Source organism: Canis aureus, chromosome 14, assembly GCF_053574225.1.
Source record: "Canis aureus isolate CA01 chromosome 14, VMU_Caureus_v.1.0, whole genome shotgun sequence".
NCBI lineage: Eukaryota > Metazoa > Chordata > Mammalia > Carnivora > Canidae > Canis > Canis aureus.
The window spans coordinates 33,841,551-33,862,187 of record NC_135624.1 but is presented as its reverse complement, the minus strand read 5'-3'; the positions used below and the strand labels follow the sequence as shown (position 1 = coordinate 33,862,187).

Here is a 20,637-nt window from a genome sequence, read left to right as displayed (position 1 = left end):
CTTAGGGAGGAAAACTAGCTTCCAGAAGGCCCCTGGCAGCTTACAGCCAGGCCCCCAGCTGCCGGGGGGCTGGGCTTGGGGCAGCGTTCTCTGCCCCTACAGCGGGAGGAGCGCCACCCTTGAGGCATGGGCACCGGGAGTGGGTCTGGTGGCCGAGGCGAGAGCACTGAAAGGGAGGAGGTGAGAGTCTCACCCAGTTTCCTCTTCTCCACCCCAGGCCAAGCCAGGCTCTTCCAGACCCTAACTTATGATGCCTGAAGCAGAGTCAAGATCCAGTTAATCCAGGGGATGGCCATGAGATCCCTTCTGATTATGCAGGCTAACGCTGTGTGTAAGCTTTTGGTTTTTTAGATGATTCATGTTGTTAACCGGGTTCAGCTTATGGCAAGCTCAAATTCTCAGGGTGGTTTTTGTTTTTGTTTCTTGTTTTGTTTATTATATGAATATATCTATTCCTGCTGTGTCGCCCACAGATTGAATTGTATCCCTGGGTAAGTTCTTTTATAAAGTGGAATGTCATTTTAAAAGCACAAGAATCCCTTGATGTGTCGTTTCTACCCTCTCGAAGCATCCACTATATTCTCCTGTAGTTGCTTATGCATGCGTATTGCCGAATAGGTAGGCCCCATAAGGAACTTCTGTGATGCAGGCAGTTTGTAGACTTTTTGAAATGTTTTTAATGTAGCCACTACAAAATGATACTAAGATTCCTGTTAGGCGTGGTGCAAAATCAAACCTCACAGAACGTGAGCACTGGGACGACTTTGCAGGATGCTCGTTTTGCCCTGTGCTTTTGCTCTGCAGGAGTTGTCATGTTCTTCAGCGGATGGACCTATGTGACGGTCCTTGACTTTCCCCTTTGGCCTTGGAGAGATGTAGGAGTGATGCACGGCCTGTCTGATTCATGCTGTCATCTGCTAACTTTTCTATTCAGTTCAGTGTTACCGTGTTCAGCGCTCACACTAATTGCGTGACTAAGGACCCCTTCCAGTCAATTAAGTTCCCTAGGACTGTTTCCACCAGGCCTACACATGTTCCAGGCACCTGGGTTATGGGGACAGGGAGCAAAAGACTTCATCTGTAGAGCACAGAACACTAGTGTTTGTTTTGGTCCATCTGTCCCGCTAGCCGTGAGTTTTCCTAGCCTCATCTTGAGAGCCTTCCTCCTACCAGCTCCCACCTTCCTCCCCGAGGACTTGTGCTTCTCCCTCGTATCTTGTCCCTCCAGTGTCTGGCTGTAGGCACACCTGAATCGGGGCCAGCACAGACTTACCGAGTTGTCCCAGGCAGTCCCCCTTAGGTTTCTCCGGTCTCTTCCAGCTTGTGCCTTATTCCCGCATGGTGCCAACTTCTCCTATGTGACGCCTCCGCCCAAAGTACTGTCTGAACCCCCACTGTCCGTCCGCCCGTGGGCCTGTCCTGCAACCACGCACCCACCCCACGCTCATCTCCGCTAACGGGCTGTCGGGAGCTGCTCCTTCTACTTGTCACGACGTTCTGGGCGGTGATTGGGCAGGTTATTTCAGGTTTGTGGTTGTGATTCTAAGACCGAAAACGCCTTTCTCCTTCCTTCCCTGCATTTCCTTAGGAATCTGGAACAGCCTGCAGGTGAGAGCTCGCTCGCCCTTTTATGCCTCACTTTGGCATCCGAGTGTTTCTTACCCTCAGGCTCCTGCCAGGTCTAGCCGTTTGAGGTTAGCTGTTGTTCCTTCTGTGGCTGACACATCCATTCTTTGGTGTGTTGAAATGTCTTTTGAACCTATTCAGTTCGTCCTCCCCAGTGGTGGCCGGTGTTTGAAGCACAGATGTAGTGGAGTCCTTCCATCAACACACATGCTTCGGCGGCTCCCCACTGCCTTCCACGGTGGTGGAGGAGGGCTCTGGGTCAGGTGCGCCTCAGACATTGTTTGCTTGGCCCTCCCATTGTTTTAAGATTTTTTTTAGATTAGAGTCAACCTTAAAAAATCAGAAGATGTCATGTAAAAAAAAAGAAGTCTGGATTTCTCGTCTCCCCCCCCCTTTTTTTTTTAAGATTTTATTTATTTATTCATGAGAGACACAGAGAGAGGCAGAGACACAGGCAGAGGGAGAAGCAGGCTCCCTGCAGGGAACCCGACATGGGATTCGATCCCAGGACCCCGGGATCACGCCCTGAGCCAAAGACAGACACTCAACTACCCACCCAGGTGCCCTTCTCATCTCCCTTTGAACAATCAAGAGACCTGGTGCTTTTGTCTTGGTGCTGCGGCCTGTGCTCTGTCACCAGAGCCCTGCTTGGAGGCTTCACTCACCCGCGCGACTAGGCTGCCATCCATGAGCACTGGAGTCTCCTCCCCTGTACTCCGTGGTGGAGGCTCTCCCAGACCCTCATGGGCTTTCTGTGGGCCTCCAGTGGTTTTATTTCCACCTCCATGCATCTCCACAAGCTGTAGCCACACAACATGCAGAGCTAATGGTTGACTCCTTGTCTTTGTTCTCTTTTCTTACAGTGGGGTGCTGCCATTTTCATCACAGCCACCTCTTTGCCCCATACTCCTTTTGCCCCACTGTTCTCCCCCACCCCCAAACATCACTTCACAAACACCTGTGTTTACAGCCAACGGAAAGGTTGTCTCCCCAGAAGGCCTTTTCTGACCTCTCGAGTTGTTTCTACCATTGCTTCTCATTTCACTTGGTGCACAGCTGACCGTCCTTGCTGACACCTCTTTGCACCCCTGTTTCTCCCCCCAGACTGCAGGGCTTTGGAGGGCATGGTCCCCGTCTGTGCCTTATCCATCTTTATATCCACTGTAGAAGGTAGCTTGTAACTGTAGCTTGAATGATTTCTTCCTAGGCTGTAAATCTTGGAGACCATATCTTCTTTAATAACTCTGAAGTCTGGTAGGCTTTGTGAAAACAAGCTGAAGGGTTATGCTGGCCTTAACAACACTGTGTCCCTAGTGCCTTGATGGTGGCCCCGTGGCAGCAGTGCAGGGAGTATTTACTGAATCACATGAGAGCCCGGAGAACCAAAGACAATGCCTGAAGTGAGAGAGAGGCCCGCGCGGCAGTGAGGACCGGCGTGTAGATATCACACATATCTAGTTCTTTTACCATCCCATAAAAAGGTTATGGGCACTCTCTAATTCTATCACTGATATAAAAGGATATTTTATACATCTCGGTATTATTTGCTCTTCAGGTGATGAATCTGACCTTGAACTGGAAAGGAAGTATAAGGAAGATGACCGAGAAAAGACCCCAAGGAGGCCGAGGACGCAGAGGACAGAGAAAGTCCAGAAGATCCCCTCGGGAAAGGAGGCCGGGCAGATTTCCGGAGTGAAGAAACCCATCATAAGTGTGGTTTTAACGGCCCACGAAGCTATTCCAGGTGACCACAACAGGAAAGAAGGGGCAAAACAAGAAGCTTTTGGCGAGTCTGTGCTGGGCAGCCTGACAGCTTGGACCCTGTGGTCCTGGGCAGCTGACTCACTGACGGGTTCTCCATCTATTACCCGTCCCTGCAGGGTCATTGTGGATAGCGTCAGAGGAGAGGTAGTGGGGGTGCTGCTGTTGCTGCCATAGGCCCTATCACAAGAGCGGTGGCCAGGAAGCATGCTTTGTTCCTTTGTTCCTGTGGCCCGGTCCCCACTCAGGGGTGCCCTCCCCTCACTGCACTCAGCAGGATGGTCCCTGGGAGAGACAAACCCGCTCAGACCAGACAGATGCACCTGCTCCCTGGAACCTGCAGTCTCATGGTCCCTCTGCCCAGCTTCTGTCTTGCATTTTTAGTGGGCTCATCACGTATTTTATAATATCAGAGATTTCTGTCTCCCTTTCCTTTCACATAAAATAGAGTGGAGATACTATAACTACCTTTTTTATAAAAGGTCTTTCAGGAAGGGATACTTTAGACAAAAAGCGGTTTATGATAGTAAGTTCCAAAGTATTATAATGGTTCTTTTTTTCCTATCCACTTGGGGTGATAGTTGTGCAATAATATTTAAAAATCAGGGGTGGGATTTTAAGAGCAGCTACAGCCTGTTAAGCATCTCTTTCCAATGGTAATAGTAGTCACTCTTTATTTAAAGTGGAAATGCCGGGTAAGTGCCTCTTTATACCTCAGCACAGAATAGGATGATTGGTAAGAAATAAGGCACATAAAAATATGTGGCTGGAAGAACTTTCTGGAAAGTCACATTGTCTGCACTAGCCGACTTCAGAGCAGTATCGATCAGGGGAATGATTAACCTCGGAGAGAGAGCAGCTCTTGTTCTCTGCCACCTCTAGTGGTTCCCATGGTAACTTCTTTATTTTTTTTATTTTGTTGTTTTTTATTTTTTTAAAGATTTTATTTATTTATGCCTAAGAGACATATAGAAAAGCAGAGACATAGGCAGAGGGAGAAGCAGGCTTCCTACGGGTAGCCTGATGTGTGACTCGATTCCAGGACTCTGGGATCATAACCTGAGCTGAAGGCAGAGGCTCAACCACTGAGCCACTCAGGCTTCCCCCACGGTAACTTCTTTAAAATTGATGGCAGTCCTTTGAGATTTCTGTAAGTGGGGGTAAAAGTGTTACTGATATCCTTTGCTATTCTAGAAATGGGGTAGATGGGAGCCTGTTCTTTGATGTACTTGATACGTGCATGTGGGTGTGTGCGCATGTCTCTGCTATACAAGGTCTTTGGCCATTTGTATCCTAGACTTGCATAAGCAAAGGGACCTTTGAGTTTTTCCATTCCACACCCTTCATTTGCTAGGGTGGAAACAGGTCCACTGATGGTAAGGTCACGTCGTATGTGGGACTGGACCCCTGGCAGCTGGGGTTCCTGTTCACGGCTGATGGATGCCACTGCTCCATGTTATCTTGATGCAGTTTTCCATTTACTCAAGGTTGGGCACAGGTAGTCCTGTATAGAACCTGGGAAGTAAACATAGGTGTATATATGTCCTGTCTTCTATGTTTTTATTAACAGATCCAGTGCAAATTGCTTCAGAAGGATGCATTTTAAAATTTATTTATTTATTTGAGAGCGAGAGAGCACATGTGCATGCATACATGAGCAGGGAGGGGCAGAGGGAGAAGGAGAGAGAATCTTAAGCAGACTCCACTCTGACCATGGAGCCTGACGTGGGGCTCCATCTCATGACCTTGAGATCATGGCCTAAGCCGAAATCAAGAGTGGGATGCTCAACCAACTGAGCCACTCAGGTGGCCCAGAACGTTATTTTGACAGGTTACTAGAAAACTTGCCCTTTCTTCCCTGCAAATACATGTATACACACAGACATAGACACAGAAGTGAAATGTGTGAATTGTAGGAAAACCGATCTTGCAAGGGAGCCCTGCAGTGAAGAAACACACTTCCAGGGCTCTGCTCCCACGTGGGTGAGGTGCCTCTAATGTGCGGTGACTTGTACCTTCATCTCAGGTGCCACCAAGATCGTTCCAGTGGAGGCCGGGCCCCCGGAGACAGGCGCTGCAAACCCTGAGACTACCACGGCTGACCTGGCGCCTCGCAGAGGGTACCAGGAGTATGCCATTCAGCAGACACCCTATGAGCAGCCCATGAAGTCCAGCAGGTAAAGTGTCTGTTCCATGTGACTTCAGCCAGAGCTGGAATCCAGTGATGGCCAGAGAGGGCCAGAGGGCCAGCCCATTGGTTTATCAAGGACTCTGTTTGCAAACTGAGCTGTGGAGGACATTGGTTTCTTGACTCAACCTAAGAGTCAGACTCTTTGTTACACCTCCGTTATGGTTCTTAAGTGTTTACGAGTCCACGTTGCTTCTCTGAAATGTGTGGCAGATCCACAGGTTTTTGGAACTGAGCACCAGTTGGCTTTAATGAAGATGGAGCATTTTACTCAAGGCAAACCATACATTCAGCCTTAATAAAAAGTGGTATAAATAAGGCCTTAGTAAATTTGCTCATTTTTAAAGTTACACATCTTCTAATGAGAAAAAAAATCTTTATCATTCCCCTACTTTTAAAAGTAATACAAGTATTTTGTAGAAAGTTCCAGCACTCCAGATGATGTAGGGTTAAAGTAACCCATAGTTCTTCCAGAGGTAGCTATTGTTGACAGTTGGGTCGTACATCACCATAATTTTTTCATGTTATACTAAACTACAGCACTTTAATTTTGTTACTTTTTCTAATGTGAAACAGCAAATGCACCATTATCAACTTTGTTTTGAACTTAGCACACCTTGAAAATCTTTTTCAGTACACATTTTTAAAAAGTGTTTGCTATTGAATGGGTGCACTGTAGTTTATGTAGCCATTGCTTTATGTCCATTGCTTGATGGACAATGCTGCCCTCAAGGTTCTGCTACTTTTGTCTTTCAGTACTTTTTCATGACTTCCTGGGGATAAATTGCTAGAGTTGAAATTGCTGTCTCAAAGGCTATGAGAACTTAAAACTAAACAACATTGAAAACTGCCCTCCAAACACATTGGGTCAGTTGACAACCCAGAGTGAACGAGTAGGTACATTTTGCACATCCTTGCCAGGGTCTTCATCTCCACCTGCTCAGGTAGCATAGCAAACTGATCATCTGAGCTCTGCAGTTTCCTAGCTGGGAGGAAAGGCAGTGAAAATGCCCAGTTGCCACTGGGTTTCACCTGTTTCTGGAAGAGGGGAAATGAGCCATTCTTGAAGAAAGCAAAGCTTTTAGTGCCAAATAGACCTGGGTTGGCTCTAGACTCTTCTGCTAGGGTTCAGCTCAACAGATCAAATGTCCATTATGACGCAGGCATTGGGAAGGAGAGAGAACAGGATGGATATAGCTGTTGTCTGGATGAAGCTTTTACTCCATTGTATTTGACACAAGTGGGTTTGCCTCTCAGCCTCCATTTTGCCAGCCGTAAGATCGCCTCCAGTACAATCTGACTTTGTTTAGTGGTGAGAATAAATGACAAAACATATGAGCATGATGTCATGTGGGATGCTTCATTAATTTGTAGCCTCGGTCCTGTATCCTTACAGCTATGAGCAACTGAATTTATTGACGAGGTTGTAAAAATACTCATTCCTTTGGCAAAACTGTCACAGAATTAAAATTGAAGATCATTCTGGTCTCAAGTTGATTTGTAGACTTTTACCTACCTGCACAGGATTTTGAGGTCTGCTGGGGAGGGGTTCAGCTAACTGGTCATCTAATTAATAGGCAAATGGACACAATGTTTAAACAGCAGGTTTAGGCTGTATTCCATTTGTCATGTATTCTATTAATATTTATAGTAGAAACTACAAAATAGGAAAGAGACTTTCTTTGCATGACGATTTTGTTTTGAAAAAAATACAGATACAGACTTCTAGGTTACATCAACGTATCAGAGAGATTCTCACACAAATATGACACAGACAGATTGCATAGAAAATTGGGAAGTCCAGAAAACTTGAAGGACAAGCATCATCTGTAAGATCACTACCGTGATATTATAACCACTGTAAATTTTTTTAAAAATATTTTATTTATTTATTCATGAAAGAATACACAGAGAGAAACAGAGAGGCAGAGACACAGGCAGAGGGAGAAGCAGGCTCCATGCAGGGAGCCCGATGTGGGACTTGATCCCAGGACCCCGGGATTACACCCCGGGCTGAAGGCAGCGCCAAACCGCTGAGCCACCCAGGCTGCCCACTGTTAATATATTTAATGTATTTCCTTTCAGCCTCTTTTCAGCCCACATAGTTTATAAAATTGACTTTCTATTTTTCTACTGCAATTTTGTATCTTGCTCTTAATACCTCATCTCATTGTACTTGATTTCCTCTGTTACTCAGATTATTCACAAATTACTGTAGTACACGTTAGGTCGTGATGAGGATGCTCTGTAATCTGCTCAGTTCTTCACAGTGCAGCCAAGGAGATTTGGTAAAATGCCATCTGATTGCACCCTTCAGGTCCTCACGGGTGGTAGGAGAACTTGGCCTGCGGGGCCTTCTGGGGCTGCCGCTGCTCCAGCCATGTCTCCTCCTCTGCTCCCCATGGTCTCTGGGCTCCAGCAGGCGCTCTGACTCTCTTTGTACTTCCTTGATCTGGTCTTGCAGGTGCCTCTTCCTCATTTTGGATGCCTCCCCTTTCCCTGGCTTGCTTAACTCCTGTTTATCCTCCAGCTAGCTGTCTGCTCAAGTGTCCAGTGCTCAGGACAGCCTGCCCTGCCCCCTAGACTGATCAGTCGGCCCTGATCTGGGCTCCTGGAGCATCCTGCCTTTCTCCATCACTGCAGGGAGCTGGTGGTCCTTACCTGCTCATTTCTCTGGTTGTAAGTCCGGCCCATCCCTTCCCCCAGAAAGTGCGCTCCAGGAGAGCACGAGATGTGTTTGCATTTGTCCCTGTTGTGTCCTCAGGGCCTGGAGTACTTTTTTTGAATGAGTGAAAGAAGGAAAAAAAAAAATAAATGTGCCAACAAGCTAGTTCCTTATGTTGGGACCTTCCAGCAGCATTCCACACTCACCTGTTGTGAAAAGTCCTGTAGGGAGCACCTTTGGTGCAGTTTTGCATTCGTTCTTTCAGTAGATTCCCAGACGTGGAATAACCAGATCAAGGGGTCTGACCTTTAAGAGCTCTGTGTGATCATGTTCTAAAACACAGCGGCGAGGGTGGCCCTCCTGCAGGGGAACACTTGGAGTGAAATAACTGATCAGCAGTCATGTGGGCATTGCAGCTCTGAGTGTCCGTTCACAGTCGTAGCGAGCAAGGCTTGAGCTTGAGTCAGCTGTAGGCTGCTTAGCGTCTTCATCAGATTCATGACCCTTGGCGGGAAGAGGGCACTGAGGGCTTTATCAGGTATTTGTGTAAGAAAACAAAACAAAAAAATCAGAGCAAAAGATTCTCCTAAGACCATTTAGACCTTGCATTAGGGGAGAAAATACTGTGATTTGTTTATTTAATTAACGTTCTGAATCCAGGGTTTCTTTTCTCCAGTGTTCTTTACACCAATAAAATCTATCACCTTCTGGATTTCTTTGTCATTTGAGAAAGATCCAAATTAGTTTCCTGAAATTAGCCTTGGGTTTAGCATGCAGGCATAGTACTGACTTTCAGATTTGAATATTTTAATTACATATGTGAATGGTACCCTCTGGTGTTTATGAACTACAGTCGATTTGAATATTTTTAATTTAAAGACAAGGCAACCTGTGTTGATCAAACATAGTTATATAGATAGTTTCCATAAATGTAGACTTTGCAGTTACAGTGGATACAGCATAATGGTGTCTGATTAACAGCAGTAAATGCTTGTCAGTGTTTCTGAGGACCTTAGGGGACATTTGGGGACAACCTGGACATAGGTCTAGAGGGAATGATTATGGAGGAGAGGAAGCATCACCTGCTTGTCCCGCTCATCTGCCAATTCCGGTCCCTGCTGCCTGCTGTAGTACTTGGGTGACTGTCGTTCACTGATTTCAGAAACAAGGTAGAGCTGTTCCAGTAGCACTGGGAGCCTCAGGCAGAGGGCCTTCTCCATGTGTGGGGTCACACTGGGGAAGGGAGGCATGGGTGTGATGTTTGCAGGCTCTAGAGGCTCAGTCCACTCACTAATTGTATGACCATGGGCAGAGACTCTGTTTTGTCATCTATACAGTGGCTATAACAATAGGGTTGGGAGTAAGTATTTAGCATAGGGCTTGGCGTACCACATACTCAGTAATCACTAGCTGTTAAGACCATCGCATACATGTTGCCATATTGAAAGAGAAGGATCCATGAAGCAGACCATGTTTTTATTCTCCATCACATACACAAAATCTGCCACAGTGCCTGAAATGGATTGGCAGGTATTCATGAACGACAGTCACTAATACGTGACAGTTGAACAGCAGCTGTCTTTTCTCATGTGAGTGCTTGAACTAGCCATGGTGAAGGATCAGGACGATGGAGACGGGAATGTCAGCTCTGTTACTGATGGAGTTGTGGGGGACATAGCGTGAGGCACATCAACACACAGCTTCCCGTTCCTAGGCCTTGACATTCCACCACCCTCCCCCCCATTCTTTGACTGCTGCTAGCCAGGCCCACGCATGCCCTCTCAGCTGAGCACTTGCTGTGCCACCTGTGCCCATGGGCAGACCCTTCATTGCCAGAAGGGCAGACATGGAGCTCAGCTCATGACGGCCAGCTCCCCAGTCAGGCCAGTGCACTTGCCCTGTTAGGACTCGGGGATGCGGGTCTTTCACTGATGAGTGGTGGCAACGGGTCCTCCCTGCCCGCGACAGCTGGTTGAATGAGCAGGCATGTGTGGATTGTTGCAGCTGTTGAACAAACCTAGGCAGGGGCACCTGGGTGGCTCAGTTGATTGAGTGTCTGACTTCAGCTCAGGTCATAATCCCAGGGTCCTGGGATTGAACCCCGCATGGCATCGGGCTCCCTGCTGAGGGGGGAGCCTGCTTCTCCATTTCCTCTGCTTGTGCACCTGCGCTCTCTCTCTCTCTCTCTCTGTCAAATAAATAAAATTGAAAAACAGAAAACAAAACAAAAACCCAGGCAGATTGTATCTAATCTGGTGGAGCTGATGGAGCTCATTCCGGGACAACCAGTTGCATAGCCGGAATACATCCAGGTCGGCCTTGGGGCACAGCTGGTTGTCCTGTGCGGTGTGAATGACATATCCTCCGTCCTCTTTCTCCTCTTGCCTCCCTCTCCTTCTGTAAGCCTTGGGCTCAGACATCTCCTCTTCAGCAAGTCTCTCTTCTACCTCTGTCCTGGTTAGATGTGTCTCTCTCTCCCTCTTTCTCCCTCTCCCCCCATCCTGTGTTCCTGTCACCACTGACCATGCTGTCGTGCAAGCGTGTGCCGACCTGTCTCCTCCCCACGCTGCCCAACACGGTGAGGCCCTGAGGAACAGGGACCTATACTCGGCCCTGCGGTCCTGCTCAGTGCCATTTCGTTTACCGTGAGCCTTTGGTATCTGGTTCCTACAGAGGAACTGAAGGTCCTTGGGGAGGTGCTGTGCCTCCACCTGTAACAACCGTGCTGTTGTCTCTTTCTAGGCTAGGGCCCACCCAACTCAAGATCTTCACATGTGAGTACTGCAACAAGGTCTTCAAGTTCAAGCACTCACTGCAGGCCCACCTGAGGATCCATACCAACGAGAAGCCCTACAAGTGCTCCCACTGCAGCTACGCCAGCGCCATCAAGGCCAACCTGAACGTGCACTTGCGGAAACACACCGGCGAGAAGTTCGCCTGCGACTACTGCTCTTTCACCTGCCTGAGCAAAGGGCATCTCAAAGTGCACGTTGAGCGCGTGCACAAGAAGATCAAGCAGCACTGCCGCTTCTGCAAGAAGAAGTACTCCGATGTCAAGAACCTCATCAAGCACATCCGAGATGCGCACGACCCCCAGGACCAGAAGGTCAAGGAGGCCTTGGACGAGCTTTGCTTGATGACCAGGGAGGGCAAGCGGCAGCTGCTTTACGACTGCCACATCTGCGAGCGCAAGTTCAAGAACGAGCTGGACCGCGACCGTCACATGCTGGTGCACGGGGACAAGTGGCCCTTTGCCTGCGAGCTCTGTGGCCACGGGGCCACCAAGTACCAGGCGCTGGAGCTACACGTCAGGAAGCACCCCTTCGTGTACGTCTGTGCCATATGCCTCAAGAAGTTTGTCAGTTCCATCAGGCTGCGCTCCCACATCCGTGAGGCCCATGGGGCTGCACAGGAGACTGGGCTCTTCACCAGCTCCATCAACCAGAGCTTCTGCCTCCTGGAGCCTGGCGGGGACATCCAGCAAGAAGCCTTGGGGGGCCAGCTGCAGCTGGCAGAGGAGGAGTTTGTGTGCCAGGGGGTGAATGCGCCCAAGGAGGCCACCTGCCCTGCAGATGCCCAGCCTGAGGAGGGACAGAAGGAGCCCGAGGCCTCTGTGGGAGAGCCTGCCCCACCTGTGCACGCAGCCACCCCCCAGCCCCAAAGTGCTGCCCTGTCACCCTGCGAGTCGGAAGCCACTGTGGACTCCTCGGACCCGCATTCACATGCAGTGGTTTCCGATGGGTTTTTGTTAAAGAGTGATACCTCCTCCTCGGAGGCTCGCACTGCTCCCGAGGACACCTTGGATGCCCCGCACGGAGCCTCCTCCCAGACTCAGGGCGAAGAAGTCACACCACTGCAGCCTGAGGCCAGAAGCACGGAGGCAAACCAGGAGACTCAGGGTGCCGAGAGCCCGCCGGGGTCGGGGCAGGAAGGGGCTGCCCTCCCATCTGAGGGACCAGATCCTGGTAGGTGCCTCGGCTCAGACGCAGCTGAGGCCTCAGACCCTGCGCTGGCAGCGGATGGAGGGGACGTGGCCCTGCCCCAGCCTGACTCGTGCGCACCTGCCTCCGAGCACCGGGCCGGCATCAGCGCATTCATGAAGATCCTGGACGGTTTACAGAAGAGACGGATGAACACCGGTCTGTGCGAGAGGATCCGGAAGGTGTATGGGGACCTGGAGTGTGAATACTGTGGTAAGGAGAGGCAGCGCTGGGCAAGCAGCTGGTTGAGCTCTGGTTCCAGCAGCCCCACCCATCCCCAGCTTGCTTTGGGTCCCCTCGTGTCTGATGGGAGCTCATGTCTGCAAAAAAACCACTTCTGAATGAGCTGTCCTTCATCATTTGTAGATAGCAACAGGTGGCCCCCTGCGTTAGAGGTTAGCACGTGGAGCCTCTGTGGAGACAGGCAGTTAGCCGCACTGGCATGGTCAGGCACACACAGAACTTTATCCCAGGACCTCTGCCAGAACTGGAGCTAATGGGAATTGTTACGAGCACACGGCACATGTGAAGAATAGCATAACTTGTGGCCATGTGGTCAGCGCAGCTCTTGGTGGGGAGCCCCGCATAGAGCCCTCGCAGCGTGCAGGGCAAGCATGTGTGGCCTCTGCATCTCCTGGGTTGCTGGCAGCACCGGGAGCAGGACGCCCTGCGCTGGCCCCGGGGGCTCAGCAGAGCTTAGAGACTCTGACTTATGCATGTGCACAGTCATATTTGGCACTGTCATTGGTCCTCAGGAAATATTTGTTCCCTGCTCTCCCAGCTCTGACACCATGCAGACATAGCAGCGCCCTTCAGGTCTCCTCCCTCCCACCTTTGAAAGGTAATTTCCAGACAGAAATGAGGAAAGGGCGAAGGGTGACCTGGACAGGCCAGAGACAGTGCTACACATTATAGGGGGAAAAAAAATAACGAGAAAATCAAATTCGGTGTAAAAGAAACTTCCTTGTTCTCACGTGACGGTGTTGTTTTAGGCAAACTTTTTTGGTACCAGGTGCACTTTGACATGCACGTGCGCACGCACACGCGGGAGCACCTGCACCACTGTTCTCAGTGCCAGTACTCCTCCATCACCAAGAATTGCCTCAAGCGCCATGTTATTCAGAAGCACAGCAACATCTTGCTGAAGTGTCCCACCGACGGCTGCGACTACAACACTCCAGATAAATACAAGCTGCAGGCACATCTGAAAGCTCACACGGAGCTGGTAAGTAGCAAGCCCGAGCGGCTGCACCATCCGCCCCGGGTGCTCACCGCTTCTCACCTTTGCACCCTTCGCTGCGTCCTGCTTCCCAGGAGCCTATTTGTGCGAGCAAACATCCATCCCGTGGCACACTTCTCCCTTCCCCAAAGCCTTCGCCCCCGGGGTTCCTTTCGCAGGGAGAGACCCAGGTGTCGCAGAATGACTCGGTTGAAACAAATACACCTTCTGTGCAAATTTTTCCAGCGTCAGAGAGAAACTATTGGAGGATCTGCAGAGTAGGAAGCAAGCAAGGATTTCTTAGAGGGCATTCCAACGAGGTATTAGTAAGAGAGGTACTCGTGGTAAGAGCTGCCGCTCACGGTGTGGGGGTTAGATTCCATAGTGCCTGTCAAAGCAGTAGACACTGTTTGGTCAGCCAGGAAAGGGCAGCAAATGATCATGACCGCTCTCGTACTGTTGTGTGGTGATTGTTGACTCTCTGCGATAGATGGTGGAGCACATTTACTTTAAAAAAAAAAATTGATAATTTAATCCAAGATGCTGTTAATATTCATAATGGTAAAACTTGCTTAATTCTTTGATGGAAGATGATGTAACACAATGAATGACTATTTCTTTTTGCAAATTCTCACGTCACTCAAGGGGCCACCACCTGAGCGTGATTTGAGCCTTCTTCAGGTTGTAAGGAGGCCCAGCTGGCCCCAGGTGTGGTTCTGCTTTAATGGCATTCCTTTTTATACCACAGAGAGCACAGCAAGAGGCTTCTTCGGCAACTTGATGTGCTCCCACTGTGTTCTGGCACGGAAATCACTCACGCTGGGGCTGTTTGTCACTACGGGTGAAGTCAGGGTGTTGTAGGTGCAGGGGGTAGGTCAGGACACATGCTTTGGGGTTGGATGCTTGGGGTCCGACACCGTCTCCAGCACTCTCACAGGCTGTGGATGTTGGGGCAAGTCACTCGTCCTTTCTGAGACTTGGTAGCCTCTTGTATGAAATATCTATTAAAAAGCATATATCTGTCTTCTACGCACACACGTGTGTATACACACAGATATGCATAGACACACGCAAGTGTATTCTATACACATATACAGATGAGTGTGTACACTTATTTTACATGCCTGCAGACACAATGCACATGTGTGCACACGTGTATATGTAGATAGATCCCCTCGGGTTACTGGGAGGATAAGATGGAATGTTCTATGGCAAGAACTGGAACTGGGCTCAGTGTTGTGTTGTTGAACGTGTGCCGGCTGCTGCATGTCACCTGGTACCTCTTCGCACACGTTTCTCTCCTTCTGAGTAGAGCACGAAGGCGTGCTCTTCCTGTTTCCCTACAGAATTGCTGTCAGCTTGGTCGTGCTCCCAATACTGTCTCGGCGGGGGGAAACTTCATTACAATGAAGTCAAGAGGGAGTGAGGCTGACGTGAGGACAGGGTGCTGGGGGCAGCCTTGCAGTGTAGCAGGTAAGACCAGGAACCAGACTGTGGGTTTTCCCCCTGTCTCCCCCCGTGTGCCATGCATCTGACTTCAGGAGGAGCCATGTACCTGCCCCGTGCCTCAGTGTACCCATTCTTGGGAGGGTGAGGTGAGAAAATGTGCATAAATGTCCCAGAACAATGCCTGATGTGGAGTAGGTGCAGAATGCCACCTGACTGTTGTAATTACTGTTAGTTATTCTATGTTTGGGGACTTGATGCTCTGCATTGAGAGACTTGGAAACAGAGGCTGACAGCTGACACAGAAGAGGAAGTTGTAAAAGAGCATTTCAGTGTCGGGACCACCTGTTTTGCCCATACCCGGTTTCCTTGCCCGTTGCATGTGTCAGAGGGACTCAGGTCCAGTTCAGGCATCTTCTTGCCTCTGGACACCAGCGCTTGGCCGCCTAGCCACGTCCCTGGTCCTTGTGGTCAGTAGGGCCCATCAGAGACGTGTCATAAGATCTTAAGCCCAATGTCATATGCTTTCATTTATCTTGATAAACTGGCATTTAAAGAAGCTTCTCTTTTCAACTTTCTACGGTTGTGAACCTTCCTTCAGGGAGGCTTCTATCTCCAGTGTTGACACTTAAGAAGGCGTGTTGGGGAAAAGGGGTGACGATGTCTGTTTTCATCCTGTGGTCCAGGCCCCCGTGTCCTATTCTTATACCACCTCCACGAGGGGGAGTGTTTCCTCCACAGGGTGGATCAGGAGCCTTCAGTGCAGTCATTGGGTAGCTGGCCCCCGGTCGGCCCGTTGGTCAGGGCAGACAGTCCTGAACGTCTGCCACGCCTTCTGGCGGGTGTCCTGGACACTTGCACACCTTTGGGAGGAATGTGGTGCAGGTAGGCTTTGTGCCATGAGAGCAGGGGCTGTGTGGATACTTGCTGTGCTCTGGCTTGTGCTGCACTAATGACACGTCCCTGGAAGTTCCCACAAGAGCAGAGTGGGAATAAGGGAGTGTGATTCTGTTGACCTTATAAACACAGGGTGCTATCCTGATTGTCATCAACACTCACGTTTTCTTAGAAGTTGTTAAAGTTTGATTTCAGTCTTTTCCCTCCCTGATATTTGCAGAGAGACGCTTTTAAAGGTGAAAACGTGCTGTTGTGGCCCTGAAGCTCGCTGACACAGGCTAGAGGGTGTGCCAGGCATTGGGATTTCAGACACGAGTACATGAGTAAGACCCCTTGTCTGCCTTCAAGGTGCCCTGTTTCGTGGGGGGAGAGACAAGAGAATAGTAATAGCAATAGGGCAATGAGGGAGAGTAAGTGAGGCCAACACAAAGTGCTCTTGCCCTCCCACAACTGCCTGGAGAGGTCCTGGTTGGGGTAAGGAGGGCTGCCTGGAGGAGGGGTTCTGCGCTTGATGAGTAGGATTTGGCCAAGGGAGAGGCAAGGAGGGGAGCTCCCGGCAGACGAGGTGGGCACACCGAGGGGAAGCCTTTTGTATTTACCCCAGAATACTGAAAGCATTTTCCATGAAACACGCGGACTGTACTGCCAGCGTAGCAAGGTGGCATCGTTTATGAAAACAGGTTCCAGTATTTCAAGCTTAGACAACATTTATCTTTTGAGCCTGTAAATTATTTCTGGAATAAAGTCACAGTTACCAGGGAAATGTTGACCTGGTGAGGAGATCTTCTGTGAGCTAGCATTTATTATTTTTCTTTAAGATTTTATTTATTTATTCATGAGAGAGAGAGAGAGAGGAAGAGGGAGAAGCAGGCTCCCTGCAGGGAGCCCAACGTAGGACTCGATCCCAGGACTCCAGGATCACACTCTGGGCTGAAGGCAGGCGCTAAACTGTTGAGCCACCCGGGAATCCCCATGTTTCTTATTTTCCCTCCCCGAGCCCCTGGCACCCACTAATCTGCTTTCTAGGTTCAATGGATTGGCCTGGCCGGGGATTTTGTGGAAAGGGAATCATGTGATTTATCTGTAACGGCAGAGTGAGTATATACCCTGCTTCCTCAGGGTCGCGGTGAGGGTCCCGCGAGATAGCACAAATGAGCTTCATGACGTAAAGGTGCTGAGCTGAGGACTCTGGTCAGGGAAGGGTCTCCCTTGCTTGGGAGAGCGGTGCTGTTGTGACCTCGCATCAGGGGTCAGCCTGGGGCTTGATTCCCTTAGCTGTGACCCAGAGAGATGGGCCGGGTGTGTTAAAAGTCTGGTTGGACTCTGAGTCAACACTTGCCTGATTACAACTCAGATTCCCATGCAGGGCAAAACTAAGGAAATTTTAAATTGAACCCCTGCCCCACCCCACATGGGCCTCCATCCAGGTCCGTTCTGGCTGCTCTAGGACCCTGGGATAATTTGGCTAAGTTCCTATTTCTGTGACTCCTAACCATTTCTTCGCTACTGATGCACCCAGTGATCGGAAGGCGTGAGTACATTTACTATGGTCTCCCTCGCCACATCCTCGCAGGAGGAACCAGGTGGTGGGACTTACAGTCAAGGCTGTATTAACATCAAGGAAATGTGGAGAACCAGCCAAGGGTGGTAGTTAAGGATGTTGCTGGAGCAAGCCCACTTTTTAAAGCACCGTGCAGAGTTTGTGCAGGGGAGGCTGGAGGGAACACGTGTGGTGCCAGGGGCTTTGGGATCTAGGGTCCTGTAGCTTAGATCCCGTATTCACCTCCGTGATCTTGGTCATTTGCTGAGCCTCTGTATTCTCATTTGTAACCTGAGAATTTGGTACCATCTCTGGCCTCTCAAGGTCGTGGTGTATAGACTAGAAAATGTGTGGCACACCTGGATCAGTTTTTGCAGTCCCTGGGTCATGGTCTGTGAAACGGTTTAGTGGGTCACAACCAGTAAATGTATCTTAAAAACGAAATACCATAGAATAAAATAGAAATAACTAGCATTAGGCACCCCTACCCGAGGTTAAGTATTGTTTTCTGAGACCTTTGTTTCCATTCTTCAAGATTTATTTATTTATTTATTTATTTATTTATTTATTTATTTATTTTTAAGATTTATTTATTTTAGAGAGAGCAAGAGCGGGGGGCGGGGACAGTGTGGTGGTGGCAAAGGGAGAGAGAATCTCAAGCAAACTCCACGATCTGCGCAGAGCCCAATGCGGGGCTCGATCTCACGGCCCTGAGATCACCGACTGAGCCATCGAGGTGCCCCCATTTCCATGTTTCAATATGTTTCTTTATCAGTGTGTGTCCTTGGGTGTCCCAGATGGCGGTGTCAGATGTCCCACTAAATAAGTTTATAAGTTAACAACCCAGTTGATGTAATTCATGATGTCCTGAATCACAATCACATGGGGTGAGAGGTTGCTGGGCTCATGCCTCCACTGTAATTTGAGGGGGACCAGGGAATCTTCCCCTAGAGTCCCCCCCCCCCGTAGGCATGTTTGAAATGACAGGAAATGGAGCATAGGGTAGATGTTCATGGTATGTCAGTCTTTCCCTTTGTCTCCAGCTTGTGTTTCTTCTAAGACAACCTCGCAGGTAACCAGCCCATCCACGGGCCCTTGGAGCAGTACCAGCCCGCACTGGGGAATGGGCACTTTTTGGTGTCACATGCTGACTCTACCACTCACAGGGTGTGGCTTCACTTCCTAACCTCTCTCTCTTTTTTATTTAAGATTTTATTTATTGATTCATGAGAGACACAGAGAGAGGCAGAGACACAGGCAGAGGGAGAAGCAGACTCCCTGCAGGGAGCCCAATGTGGGATTCGATCCCGGGACTCCGGGATCATGACCTGAGCCAAAGGGAGACCCTCAACCACTGAGCCACCCAGGTGCCCCACTTCCTAACCTCTCTGATACATAGTCTGTAAAGTGTCTCCCGGGTCGCTGTGGGAATTTAGTGAGATGATGTTTGTGAGGGGCCCAACACAGGTCCGGGTGCACAGGGGAGCGGCTGGTCTGAGCTAGCTCGTCCTAATTAGCAGTAGCGGGGGTGGGGGGTTGGTAGGAATGGGGGCGTGGAGGAGGCATCCATCCTTCCAGGGCGCCATGGCCTCTCAATACATATTTCTAATTAGTGCTTGGTCCCTGTCTTTGAAAAATGTTTGCTTTGCTCTGGTTTTGGCCATAAGGGCACACACGTTTAAAACATTGTAGCATGTGCTTGCTGGATATAAACTAATGTATTGCCCACAAAGCACAGAGAAAGTAGAAGGGACTACCTCCAATATCTTTCTGGAAAGAAATGGGTTTGTCTGGTTTTTGTTTTGTTTTGTTTTGTTTTCTTTTTTAAGTGGAGAAAAAAGTGGTTGAATTAAAGTGATTGGATGCAGGGTTTTTCTTTTCTAAGAGCTATGAGAGAGGATGGTCTTTTTCCTCCGTGGTCACAGACCCGTTTGTTTCTGTGTCGCCCTGTTCTGGGTGTGTGTTCTCGGTGCAGGAGACCTCGGGCTCCCAGAGCTTCCTGTGTATACAGTGCAGCTTCCCGTGAGCCAAGCGGAGGTCTAGGATCAAAGGGGCACGGCTGGCAAAACAATGTTTTCAGTGGACAGGAGGATCCTTGAGACAAAATCCCAAATGCAACCCATTTGGGGCTGTTCTTTCTTTTCTTGCCGGGGTGGGTGGGGCTTGTTTCTACCTTGTTCAAACCAGTCGCAACTTTATTTATTTTTAAAGATTTTATTTATTTATTCATGAGAGACACAGAGAGAGGCAGACACACAGGCAGAGGGAGAAGCAGGCTCCCTGCAGGGAGCCCGATGGGGGACTCGATCCTTGGACCCCGGGATCACGAAGTGAGCGGAAGGCAGACACTCAACCGCTGAGCCACCCAGGTGTCCCTCAGTCACAACTTTAGTGTCACCTTTTCTGCCTTTGTCACACTTTGTGCCTCTGTGTGTTGCCGGCTCTTGCTGGCTCCCTGGGCCCTTTGAGGGCAGGGTCGCTGTCTCATACCTCTGTCCTCAGTGCAGTGCCTGGCACGTCACAGGGGCCCTTGGAAGGTCTGAGGAATGAATGGTTACAACAGACACCATAACTAGGCTTTTATTCCTGACACGTTGTTCAGCGTGGAATCTCCCATCTAATTTCCTAAACTTGAGGTCACAGATTTTGTAGGAATGGTACTTATGTGATAGTTAATACACTTGGTGCAGGGGGCAGCTTTGATATCGTCCACCTGCTGCTGGTTTTAGACTTGAGAGCTGCCCCGTTGCTTTGGGGGCCAAGGCACCTGCTCTAGAGCAGTAGACCAAGGCAGAGTCCATCCAGGATAGAGAGTGGGGGCTTGAGCCTGAGTCCTGGGGTGACGCCTGCGTCCCACGCTGAGGCCACACACTCCTGCCGAGGCCTTTCTTCTTTCAAAGGGTCCTTTGTAGCTTTGAAGACCATTTCCACCAGAGCAAACAAACTCCGAGGGCTGGGCTCCTTGATTGTCATTACCGTGCAGGCCCCTTGCTCTCCGCCTCTGCCAGGAACTCTTTTAACAACCGCTCTTTTTAAGTTTGCTGTGTCACTTTGGGTTTTCATCTCCGGTACGGAACTGGGGCTTGAGGAAAAAAAAAAAAAGAATCCTAAGAGCCCCCCCTCCTCCTACCGCCTGTGTCCCACCGCCTGTGTCCTTCTGACAGTCTTCAAAGGCATCAAGAAATGAGGGGCCCTGATAAGCTGTAAGATAAATTGCTTTCAGACTATCAGAGATTAAAAGAAAAAAAAAAATCAAATAGCAAGGACTCCGGGGGGATGACTGTAAACTCCTTCAAAGCCCTGCTGAACGCCTCC

General features: G+C 49.6%; 1 protein-coding gene across 8 annotated transcripts in view; it reads left to right on the top strand.

The window, feature by feature from the left end:
* The window catches only part of ZFAT (zinc finger and AT-hook domain containing), a 191,411-nt gene that overhangs the window by 66,357 nt on the left and 104,417 nt on the right, over positions 1-20,637 (top strand). For all 8 annotated transcript variants that reach the window (XM_077847339.1, XM_077847343.1, XM_077847341.1 and 5 more), the window contains 4 exons: positions 3,182-3,370; positions 5,414-5,564; positions 10,983-12,433; positions 13,213-13,445. In XM_077847339.1, the coding sequence (XP_077703465.1) occupies positions 3,182-3,370; positions 5,414-5,564; positions 10,983-12,433; positions 13,213-13,445 (2,024 nt within the window). The remainder of the gene's footprint in view (positions 1-3,181; positions 3,371-5,413; positions 5,565-10,982; positions 12,434-13,212; positions 13,446-20,637) is intronic.